Raw genomic sequence first — 12052 nt, 5'->3', positions numbered from 1 at the left:
GCCTGGTAGTGTATCCGACTGATAACCAGGAAGTCCCGGGTTCGATTTTCAGACCGGATAAAGAAGTTTTGGTCCTTTTCTAATTTATATTAGATTATTCTCAATAGTTGTCCGGTTTTGGTACCGTGTCCAGTATAAAGGCAATAGGCAACACCCATAATTACATGGGACTAATATTGTTAGTGGCGAAACGTGGGTGTATTTTGTGCAACCGTCTACACCTTGGCGTAGAACGGGCTTTATATTATGTATGAATGTATAATTATGTATTTGTTGGGGTAAAATTTTGGTCTAGCAGGGAGTTAATAAAAAGAAAAACAACGTTTTAGAAAAAAATAAATATAAAAGTCTATTTATTCATAAATCAAATCAGTCAGCAGATACAGGGGAATGGTCGTGTTTTGGATGTACGACCTTCTTCTCCCCGTCAACCTCCCGTTTCTTCAAAGGTCCATGTTTCCAGCCAGGAGGATAGCCCAGCTTGTCGACGTCATCCCACCATTGTTGCTCTCCAGAACCCCAAATCAGGTACACCATATTGGTTCCTACTAATACTACGAATACAGTCCAAAATGCTTTGCGCCACTGACCAATTGTTTGCTGAAAAATAACGAAACAAGTTAGAATTTAAGCAGATGGGCATTTTGTTTTTAACGGTGTTGATGACTCATATACATCACAATTATTTATCTAAATACAGGATGGATTTTAGTGTTATAAATGCTTACAGATACACGTGAAAAAGCGGAAACACTTGTTGCATAAATGTTACAAACTATCTTATCGTTTAAAAGAAATACTTAAAAAAATACTCAATAGAATACTAACAAATTTTTTAGCAAAATATTTTTGAGGAAGACACGAATGTTTTACAAAAAAGGAGCCTTAAAAAATGTGACAATTCTTCGCCTGAGTTAATTTATTCCGACATCAGATGCAAATTCAGTCGCGCGTGAGACTCTTCCCTAATTCAACTCTTTACGGACCGAAAAACATTTGACGGAAGAAAAAGTTAACAATTCTTTTTTATATTAGTGCCATACTGTGTTAGGCACAAAACAATTAGGTAGTATTATTTAACAATTGATCCATAACTGGAGGTAAGGCAAAAAATACGATCTGTTGAAGAAACGTTTGTTTTGTAGATTTTAGGTTATTACGGATCAATAATTGTATTCGATCGATACTAATTTGAATTCATTGACCCCAGAAAGAAATTTAGAGTCATTTAAGTAATGTCGTATCTCCTTGTCATTAAATTTATAAACTATCAATAAAAAGACAATAGACTTGATGATACACTTACATCGGGAGTCAGCAGCCCGAACAAGTACGGAGTAATAATCCCAGAGATGGCAGCAATACCGTTGACGAAAGCTGAGCATGTACCAGCGTAGTTCGGAGCGATGTCCATGGCATTGATCTTGACGCTGCTGTAGAAGCCGCCCATGAACGCCATCGATACAATAAAGAGGCCGACGGCCGCAGTACGATTGCAGCCGGAGTACGAGGCCAGAATAATAAAAAGTGCCGGTACGGAAGAAGCTGTGGAAAAAACGACCTTACTTGTTTAACGTGATAGTGTTAAGTAATTGGAATTTCAATGGTTTAAATAATTGTAAGAGCAGAGGAAAGGTAATTCTGCTATAATTAATTGTTGCAGTAATCTATCTTCGCTTCCTTTGTTTTTTAATGAACTTTCCTTGAAATAAAATGTAATGACTTTTAAAAAATGTATGAAACTAAGCGTTTGTGGTAAATGAGCATCCGAGGTGCCGTTAAGTAATGTCCTTGTCATTAATATCATTATTTTCTTGAGATAGCTGTATTACCATTTGTTGCCAACAATAGTAAATATTTAAAGTACTCACAAACTGTCGTGTAGATTTTCCTGCCGGTACCGATAGTGTGCCATTTTTTCCTGACGCACAGATCGCAAAGGCCAGCAAATATGAAAGAACAAACGTACATTGCTATGTAGGGCAATGCCGACATGATACCCGTTTCTTTGATATTGAACTTCAGGACATCGGAGAAGTATTTTGGTAAGTCTGTGATCATTGTGAAGTATCCCCAGTCGTGACCAACCTACGAAAGAACATAAAATATAATACAGTGTTAATTATTTTTTAAAGGAGGTCTTAATTTGAAGCAAGTTATAAAATATACTAAAATATTGTCGTTTGGACGGAATTCGTGTGACCAAAAGAAAATTCAATTTGTGATCCTAACAAAACTATTTGTTACTTTTTTCCTTCAATCCATTTTACTTTGTTGCTTGATTCTAGACAAACAAACTTAACAAACATCATCGGTTTTACGTCACCAATATTTTCATTTGCAGTAATTTCAGTAAAACTGTATTCATTCACTGGTGACTTAATTTCAATATCAATAAAAGCGAGGAAAATGATCCTAACATTGTTGTTTTACTACTTTCCCAGATTGCACTTGAAGAAAATTGCTTAGCTGTCATAAAAACACTTACGGCTGCCATTACTAGAACCCACAATGGAGCGGATCGTAATATTGCTTTAAATGGAACTGGGTCCAATTTCTTATGTAAACCAGATGCCGCAACATTCTTGTTTAAGTATTCTCTTTCTTCGTCTGATATGAACGGGTGTTCATTTGGTGTGCTGTAGCAGAGGAAGATCTGAAACATTTACATGTACTTACATTATTTTAATGCTTGAGTAGAATGTGTTTTTAAAAATAAAGTTGAGTACAGCAAATAATTTCTTTATTTTTAGAAAAGTGTTAAAAAATTATTAGACTATTTTTAAAGTAGCGCTGCGTAAACTCAAAAGAAAAAAAGTAAATTCAAAAAGTAGCTTTATAACATTCATTTGCAATATAATTTTATTGCTACCACGACATAGGTCTATAAAGTTGGCATTTAAATTGGATACAGGGGTCGGGAAATCTATATGAAAAGTAATAGCCACTTGAACATATTTTATAATCTTACCCAAAACATAAACCAAACGATGCCCAATCCACCGAAGACGTAAAATACATTTGCCCAATCGCCTCCGTCGGATAACAGAATGCCAGAGATGTATGGACCAAAGATATTGCCGACTTGTGCTCCTCCGAAGATCATGGCTCCGAATCGTGAACGTTCTGATGGTGGAACCCATCTAGCCAAGAGTAAGACGAAAGCTGGTGTGACGGGACCCTAAAAAAATAAAATGTAATTAGTGACATTTCAAAAGCTGTAATGACATATCGTGACTTTTTTCGTAAGTAATTAAATAAATAATATTGTACTTGTTAAAACGTCTGCCCCGCTATTTCTACTCGAGTAGTGTTTTTCTACATATAATAGAAGGACTGTCTTCCATTTCTGTAAGTGTCCATCGTTAACAAATAATGTTATACACGTACCTCTCCAGCTCCCTCTAACACTCTAATCAGGAACAAGCCGACTGCACCACCGTAGTCCACTGCAAGTGGCGTGAGAGCAGTTGCTATAGACGTCACCAGCAGCCCGAAGCCCAAAGTCCACTTTCCTCCAAATTTCTCAGCCAAAAGACCTCCAGGTAAATGAGTAATTACATAGCCGTAATAAAACGCGCTTAATAGAAATCCTTGCGTCGCTTCGTCCCAGTCGTAACGGTCGCGACCCTGGAGAAGTTTATGATATTTAATCTTATTTCGTTTGAAATTAAGGTTACGCTAAATTATACGTTCTCAGTTATATTTGTTTTATATATTTTAGGAAAAGTAAATACTTTGGGTCAATGGATAATAAAAATTTTGAAGACGAACCCGTGTAAATACCGTGTAATAAAAATAGGTATTGTTTAGTAGGAGTAAAGGTTACCAGTAGGTATGCCAAAGAAATGAGTTAAGCTTAAGTTTTTGGATATTTATCAGGTACTTTATTAAACGAATTTTTTACTGTTGTTTTCATACATTTACTGTAATTTTATCTATCAGGTCATCTCACACTTATTCATAAACAGTGAAACTGGCCCTTACTATGTTTTCTCAAAAGCAAAGGTCACACAGGATGATTTGAAACATGTGAATGCATCTCCCGCGGTGCTCAGGGTTATTCACAAGTAAAAATAGTAGGTAATCATTGATAAAGATCGTCGTAAGATCACAATCGGCGATGACAATAACATGTCAACAGAACAATGAGTGATCATCTTGTCGATAGGTTTACAAGGCGATTTATTATGTAATCGAGATAATACTACCTTTGGCTCGATTCTCTACTACTATCGACTACCGACAACCGACCTGTCATCGAGAAATTTTGTATGAAAATCTGATCAGTGCCTCTGACGGGTGTCGTAGGAAACATTTTGGCAGTACATTCTAAATGTCAAAAATTCGATAGCTAGCCGGTTGTCGGTAGTCGATAGTGGTAGAGAATCGAGGTACCTTATCTATCTTTTCAAAGAATAGTGAGAATATTTTCTGTTCGTATAGTTTTTAGTTTCTAATGTTTATGAGTCTAATACAATCTATATCTACTGTTAGTATATCTTGGGGAAATCAGACACTTTATCTGTCAATCATATTTTATCTTTAGTATCTTTGTAAACACACTTCATATTGATCCTAAAATGTAAGACTAGTATTATGATATTTGTAAGAAAGGGCTACTTATGCTTATGCTATCGCATCGGAGGTGTGTAATATGGACTGCACACGGCAAATCAATTACGTTGGGACAGTAAGGGTATCTCCATGGTATCTCTATGCCTAGTAATTGTTTCCACGCTCCTTTTATCACTAACAAATAATAGAATACGTAAAGGAAACAACTCATCAATAGATATTTATTACTTTTCTTTTACCTGAGAAAGTAACTTAATTTACAAAAAATAAAAGCAAAAGACTTTTTCTGCATTAAGGTAGATAAATAAATTAACTTTAATTCCCCAGGACGTGTTTTACGTAAGAAAAAAAACCCTTAAGGAGCGCAGTGATAGCCGACTGGTATAAGTTGACACCTCCCACGCAATTGGTCGCAGTTTGGAACCCGAGGCAACACACCAATGACTTTTCGAAGTTATGTGTGTATTAGAAATAATTATCACATGCTCCAAAGGTGAAGGAAAACATCGTGAGGAAACCTTGCATGCCTAAAAAATTTGTTTAAAAACATTTACTGAGGGCATGCAAAGTCCCCAACCCGCACTTGGCCAGCGTCGTGGACTCAAGGCCTAACCCTTCCCTCATTACGGGAGGAGACCCTTGCCCAGCAGTGAGACATTAATGGGTTAAATTTATTTTATTTAACGGTAATTTAAATTAAACCCAACATGCATTACCCCTTTTTTTTTTTTTTTTTTTTACTTGGTTAATGCATGAAATTGCATCCCCAACGCCCGGGGGAGCGCTGGGGTATGTGGGGCTCTCCTGACCAGAAGGGCAAGGCCTACCCACTAAACCACCAAGGTGTTGCCTCCTCGCCGCTTAGTGCCGAGGCCACGGGAACGCCTTAGGGCACACATCCGCGGCCCCGACGCGGCCGTCCACAGTGTGGGACGACACCCCAACACACGGGTGCCGTCCCCCCACATGCCCCCTTGTGCAATGGCCGGAAAACTCCCCCGAGTTCGCCAGCCAGGGGGCCTTCGGAAGCCGGGACAGGCCACGCGCAGATGCGCAGCATGTCCCGGCCGCCGGCGGCGGAAAGGTGTGTAGGCCGCCGCCACCTCCTCACCGACCAACGAGCCCGAGAGTGGTAGTCTGCCCACTCCCAGGCTCTGCGGTCCCACCACCAGCCGCCATGGGTTAAGAGCCGGGTCCGACCGCCCGACCCCCGGCTCCCCACGGCAGCCCCACCGTTGCCGCATCACGCGGTGCGGCCCCGCCCAGTCGCGGAGGACAGGGTGCCCAGCAACGACACACTAGAACACCTCTTCCTCCGCGACTAGCCCCTCCAAAACCAGCCGGACCTACGTCGCCTCGGCCCAGCCGGCCGGCCGCTTTGGTCCCCCGGGTTAGTGCGGTACCGCCCAGACAGGGAAGCGGCCTCTCCAATGGGTCTCTCTTCGCTTCACCGCGGCCGAAGTGCGCCCTCACCTCAAGGCTCGCGGCTACTAAGCCCCCCCACCACAGCAAGGTGGAGACCCGTCGGGGGAGAACATGCATTACCCCTAGTTTCACAAACTGGTGTTACCCAGTTTGTAAACTGGTTGGGATCCCCTCTCTAAGTATTATTGGCATTAGATACTTTAGATAAATAATAAAGCCTTAAGATATGCGTACGTCAGAAGCACATAACAAAATGTCTTATCATAAAAACATGACACAACATCCTTTTAAGAAAGTCAAACATTTTGCTTATTCGTGTCGATTGTTATTGCTATGCATGGCTAAAGCAATACAGTATAATAAATATGAAGACAAAAAACAGCTACAATTGAATATATGTTGTCTATTATTATTTAAGCCTTTGTTCCATTATAGAGCAATGGCGGTCACCAATATTAGTAAGTATTATCTTGGTTTGGTTATAAATATGCTATTAATTATATGAAAGAAATATAAACGAAAATGACAAACTGAGACAAAAATTTAGTCACCCGAGTGACAAGATTTTTGTCACTGAATCATCGCATCGTACTGTTATATCCGAAATTAGTTAATAAGTTTTGCTGTGCAAGCAATACATAATTATTATAAAAGCATCACCGCCACGCGGCCAGTAGTCAGTTGTTGTTAGCAGTTAGCATCACTCAGTAATTCCATTAACATCTCCCGGGTGCAACAGTTTGAGTTCGTGTAGTAGTGTAATTTTGGGTCTCTTAATAAATATATTTCGGGTTTTAATAAATAGTTTTTTTTTAAAAACTCGCTAAGGACTTCGCGCAAAACAGTACGCATAGCTAGATCGTAACTTAACAGATTATTTTTTGACCAAGTTTAAAAAAAATGGCCTTTATGAAGTAACTTTTAGTGGTTTTTGTGTAGTTTAGGTCAATATTACGAACTTTTTTCTTATACACCAAATATAAAGTTAGTATCATACTAAACATACCTCATACACAACATTCAAAGTCCTGTTCTCATTAACAACAGCCATATTAGCCGGATCGGGGCATGTTTCACCGACGATATGCTCCGTAGATTCAGCGTGAAGCACCATCTGGGTGATCGTCATGCTGAGACAGACCCTCATGGTGAAGGCGTTCGCCAAAGCGAAGAGCCCCATGACGCCCAGCACATAGCGCTGAGGTATGAACAGAACTGAAATAAAAATACAATAATAATAATTAGATAGGTAAAAGGAGGGGTCAAATATTATGCTGTTATTGCAATCGTTATTATTGCTACTAATCATTACTATTCCAAATTGCAGGTTAGTAATGGAAAGATACACAATGTTTTCAGAAAAGACGCTTCTGCATAGGTAATAATGTGAAGTGAAAAGTAGTGCGCTTTGCGAGATATGCGTAAAGAGTTTCAGTATATTTCAACTGAATTATTTTCTATCATTATCAATTTTATTACGTAGATGACGTTGTTGCGTATTCAAGACACAAGATATTATTATTTGTTTGATTTATTTAAATTTTGTTACTTAGAATAAGAGTATCTCAATGAGAGATGAGAGATTAGCCTATTTTTTTTTATAATACGAGCAATATAATTTCTTTAAAGATTTTTTGTATATTATTATGATATTTATCAATATATAGTGTTTATGTCTGTATACTGTAAACACTGCGAAGTACTCGTATCATAATACATAAAAAACGCACATGATGTTTGTGAAACTCAAGGCTCATAAAATATTTGATCCGTTTATTGTAGTCACACGTTATGTGTTCTATCTTTATTGTACAGTTATACTTGAAGACTGGTAGATAAAGACTGTGATTTTGGATTAGATTCTGATAACTCACGTGGAGCTCGTAATGCTTCGTGTAAAACTAGGTTAAATCGTTGTTAAATGCAGGCCAAAAAAAATATTGATGTATATTTTTAGGGTATTTTTTTTAAGAATATTTCGATCTGTTGTTAGCTGTTAGATACAATCTTTTTCTTTGAACCTAAGGTTTACTGTGTATCTAGTCATAATTAATTTCATTTCTGTTGCTCTATTACTCATTTGTATATTAAATGATTAATTAAATAGTATTGTTTAGTGTTTACATAATATTTGGAAGTTTTCTTTTATCTTGTCTAAACAAATCATAATTTAAATGATTCACATCGTAAAATTTCATTTAGAAGTCAAATATGCTACTTGTGTACAACCCAAGACCGTAATTGCGTAATAGTTCGTTAAAATTATATAACAAGGCTTTTTTTATTAGAGAATCAGTATCAAATAAAATTTAGAAAACATCTTTCCCAGGTTTACCGTTGCCTATATAATTGTAGAACTATATCACCAACTATATTTAATAACAGCAAGTGATAAAAAAATGCATGATAATATTATTATCAAAAATATATAAAGTTCCTTAATTAAAACGTTTCACAAAAAAAAAAGATACATTTTAATTCAAATTGACATTCATTTCCTAATTTAATTTCGGTCGCATAATTAATATTATGTTAAATTGTAATTAAATCCACATTCAAAATTAACGATATAATATTCAATGTACATTTATTGAAAACTGATTAAAGTCAATTATAATATTTTTAAAATCCAATATTCACTACTATTTATACCAATAGTTTACTTTAAATATTGATGTACTAACCTTTGTTCATCACTCGCCTCCATCCTGTAAGGGTCATCTTTAAGCACTATGTCTTGACAACCACAGTCTCGATAACTTATATAAAAACTTGCACTTAAAATCGTGTACGCAACTCCAAACCTTATTTATTGTATCAAAACCGACAAATTACTGGCACGGGCATATCACTGACAGATCTGAAAGATATGTACACTCAAACAAACTAAAATCTTAAGTAGCTGCCATCAGAGATAATTCTCACCAATGAACAAAATGTTTATTTACATAATCTTGTTGTATTTTTCCAAAATATAATCCTACTTGAATCTAATGATCGGTATGACACATAGTTAAATTACGCAGATCAATTGGATGAACTAGATTTATGAAATTGATTCACAATTAATGATGTAGTAAAATAATTGCAGAAATAAATAGGTAATAATACACAAAGACTAAATCCTAAAGTAACAAATTAACGTCAGAAATCTTCCATCAAATTGTTTATAAAAAAGAACATAAGATTTTTTAACAAAGATAACTAGTTATAATTTGCAAAAATAGCACTTTTAATAATAATTATTTCAGAGAGCATGCGGTTTATCGAAATGGTCTCTGTACATACTTAGGTATTAACCAAACGTTCCTACAGTCTTATTTCACTCACACAGAGTTTCAATTTATTTCGCGATTAACTTATATACTTCAAATACAGGAAAGGAAAGGGGAAAATGCAAGGAAATTATCGAAGGAGGTCAGGGATTTGTAAACCTTTTTATATCTTCATACATTTTTGTTAAAGAAAATCTTTTATTTGGCCATGACGTGCAGGAACTTCAAACATATTAAATCTCCACGTGAGACGATATATGAATTGATAAAACTTTTAAGACTAATGCTATGACTTGCTTTAAAACATTTATCTAGAGCCTGTTTCATAACTGATAGATAAGTACTAGATAGTTTGGTGAAAGTAAATCTGTCAGACATCGATGAGCTAGCAGGAAAACCTGTTGTTAGGGTTTCATTCAATCATTATGATTATGTATTTTCAAGTAAATATTGCTTTATATATTGGTCATTGTCACGTGTATCACTGTACCTAGATATGAGCTAGCAATAATAAAATTTAATGACATAATTTATTATTAACCGGTTTAAAACCTTTTAACTTTTTCCCTGTTTTCTCCATAGAGCGTATTAATAGTTATAAATTCAGTACTTACCTACAACAATCAACAGAAGCGATTAAGAACTTTTAGTTCTGTGTACCATCTTTGAGTGTATACGTTTTTCGTATCGTCGTTTTTGTTGTATCAAAGAATAGTTTTCTGAAATTTTCGAGGAACCACCATTACACCAATAACCGCCAAGCCGTCGCCATTTTCCCTAAAATAATATTTTTAACGATTCAAAACGAATACGTGACATTTCCGTAAAGAGGACTAGGCTGCAGTAACAAAAGTAGGTAATCAAACTGATCCATTTTCCACATAAAATTAACCACAGCAACCAAATAGTGGTCTTGTTCTTGCAATTGTCTCTCTAATACGAGGTTTAAGGTAAAATAAATTACTAGTTTAATTTCTTATAATGACAAATTGCTGTATAATTAATGCCTTTTAAGAATTAATCGATTGACTTCGTTTTTACAACAGCCTTCATTAACGGATGGTTGATTACCATCATTAATGGGTAAATAACATAAATCTACGCAAAGCCGGTAAAGTGTTGTTTAACTTTAATCTGTGGATTATTGTAAAACCTGGGCTAACTGTGTTGATTGTTTTAGATTACGTGTTAATAAAAGCCTTATTGTAATCTTTACAGCACTTTTGATACGCTGTGAAAATTATGCTTCTTTGAATGATCGTTATCATTGCCATTTTTAGTCTTTTCTATCGCAATTTGTGCTTCCGATAGAAAATAATTAAATGACAGTAAGCATCTTTTATCTACACACACTCGGCTGTTGATAAATTACGTATGAAAACCTGATCAGCGCTCATAACGCGAGCCTTAGAAGCAAATTTTCAATTATATTTTGAATGCCAAACTCTCTATAGCCGATACTTACTACCCATTGTACAGAATCATACCACAGGAATCATGATCATGTGGGTGGATGATAACTTAACTTGTTGGGTTTTTTTCATATTTTTGATATCTGGATCATATCGATCTTGGTTGAAATGAAACACGTGATTTTAAGTAACTGCAAGTCATTGCTTGAATACTTAATTTTGGTTATGTAATTTTTCAACAAAACGTGACAAACTTGAGCAGAATCATAACAACATCTTATCCAACTTTATAGTGTATGTTGAGATAGTATTATAAGAAGAAGATGTACGTCAATGGCATGGCGTCATGAAAATATCGATAAATTCATCATAATAAGAAGATTTATCTGTGAAATATTTGACACTGTTGTATCTATTTACGCATTTCGGTGTATAGTTAAGAAATGTCATGCGTAGGTAAGTTTATCTTTGAATCTTGTTCAATGAAGTGATGATGATGCGGTTACATCCTGGTGGCGACTATTCATGTGACCAACACTTTCTGAGAATTGGTAGTAGTTTGTATATATTTTTGAATACTTGTAAAATAACTCACTATGGTAGACTTCGGTTTGCTTAGTTTTTAAAACAAATTTATCTGTTTACTAATTTACAGCAGAAATCTAGCATTTTAATAAATATATTTTCATCCTATACGACCGACATTTTAATACAATTTCAGCTTTTATTCGTAATGGATCTACACAAGGGACTACTTCGGGACCATTAAAGTTGTTTTAGAGTAAACTAAGCTTTTTTCTATCTTAAGATACCAATTTATGTTACGGTGCTAGTGTAGTTCCATTCATATAACAAAGAACTACGTTGTTATTTCCGTACAAAAGAATGAGGTAGTCCATGTAGACCACACGTTGGCATAGCACCTGCCAAATACATGTATTGATGGGTGCCTTTCGAGAACTAGGCTAGGTGCTTTTCATCAAGGTGCTATTCGACCAACTGGACTACCTCAAGAAAATTACAAAACTTGCAAAAAAAGCATATGGTACATGAATGTAGTCTCATCGAAATATGTATATTGCTAAACTTTTCCTAATTCACGCTTACTAGCTAGCTTCCTAACTCACGGTACTCAAATCCGATCTCGCATTGAAGATCAGTTCTTAACTCAAGGTAACCAAAGAACGCTTGAGCAGTGCAAGTGTCTGCCAATACGCCTGTAGAATTTTAATAGCAATGCACACTTTTGGCTACGATCATGCATGTACAGTGTACACACGCTCAAGTTCATAGCGCCTGACCATTACTGTTTCGCAAAATAGTGCAATACTGAGGCTGTTCTTGATTGGTCTAAAGTCTATC

General features: G+C 36.1%; 1 protein-coding gene across 1 annotated transcript; it reads right to left on the bottom strand.

Annotated features, from left to right (window-relative positions):
* Positions 1-330: 330 nt before the first annotated feature.
* On the bottom strand, positions 331-8855 carry LOC142974778 (putative inorganic phosphate cotransporter). Its single transcript, XM_076117292.1, has 8 exons — positions 8688-8855; positions 7010-7218; positions 3391-3630; positions 2972-3181; positions 2489-2656; positions 1872-2088; positions 1307-1545; positions 331-600 (listed from the first exon to the last, which is right to left on the bottom strand). The coding sequence occupies exons 1-8, from the start codon at positions 8722-8724 to the stop codon at positions 370-372; spliced, it is 1551 nt and encodes a 516-aa protein (XP_075973407.1). The 5' UTR covers positions 8725-8855; the 3' UTR covers positions 331-369.
* Between the last annotated feature and the right edge of the window lie 3197 nt (positions 8856-12052).

The sequence above is a fragment of the Anticarsia gemmatalis genome, chromosome 8 (assembly GCF_050436995.1).
Source record: "Anticarsia gemmatalis isolate Benzon Research Colony breed Stoneville strain chromosome 8, ilAntGemm2 primary, whole genome shotgun sequence".
Lineage (NCBI taxonomy): Eukaryota > Metazoa > Arthropoda > Insecta > Lepidoptera > Erebidae > Anticarsia > Anticarsia gemmatalis.
This window is presented reverse-complemented; position numbering and strand designations above follow the sequence as displayed.

What these genes read in the sequence shown, in the direction of transcription:
- LOC142974778 (XM_076117292.1), bottom strand. Translation starts at nt 8,724, where the DNA reads ATGACCCTTACAGGATGGAGGCGAGTGATGAACAAAG. An exon ending in TGTTAGAGGGAGCTGGAGAG is followed by an intron (nt 3,182 to 3,390) that starts GTACGTGTATAA and finishes TTATTTTTTTAG; the next exon opens with GGTCCCGTCACACCAGCTTT. An exon ending in TCGGGCTGCTGACTCCCGAT is followed by an intron (nt 601 to 1,306) that starts GTAAGTGTATCA and finishes GTTATTTTTCAG; the next exon opens with CAAACAATTGGTCAGTGGCG.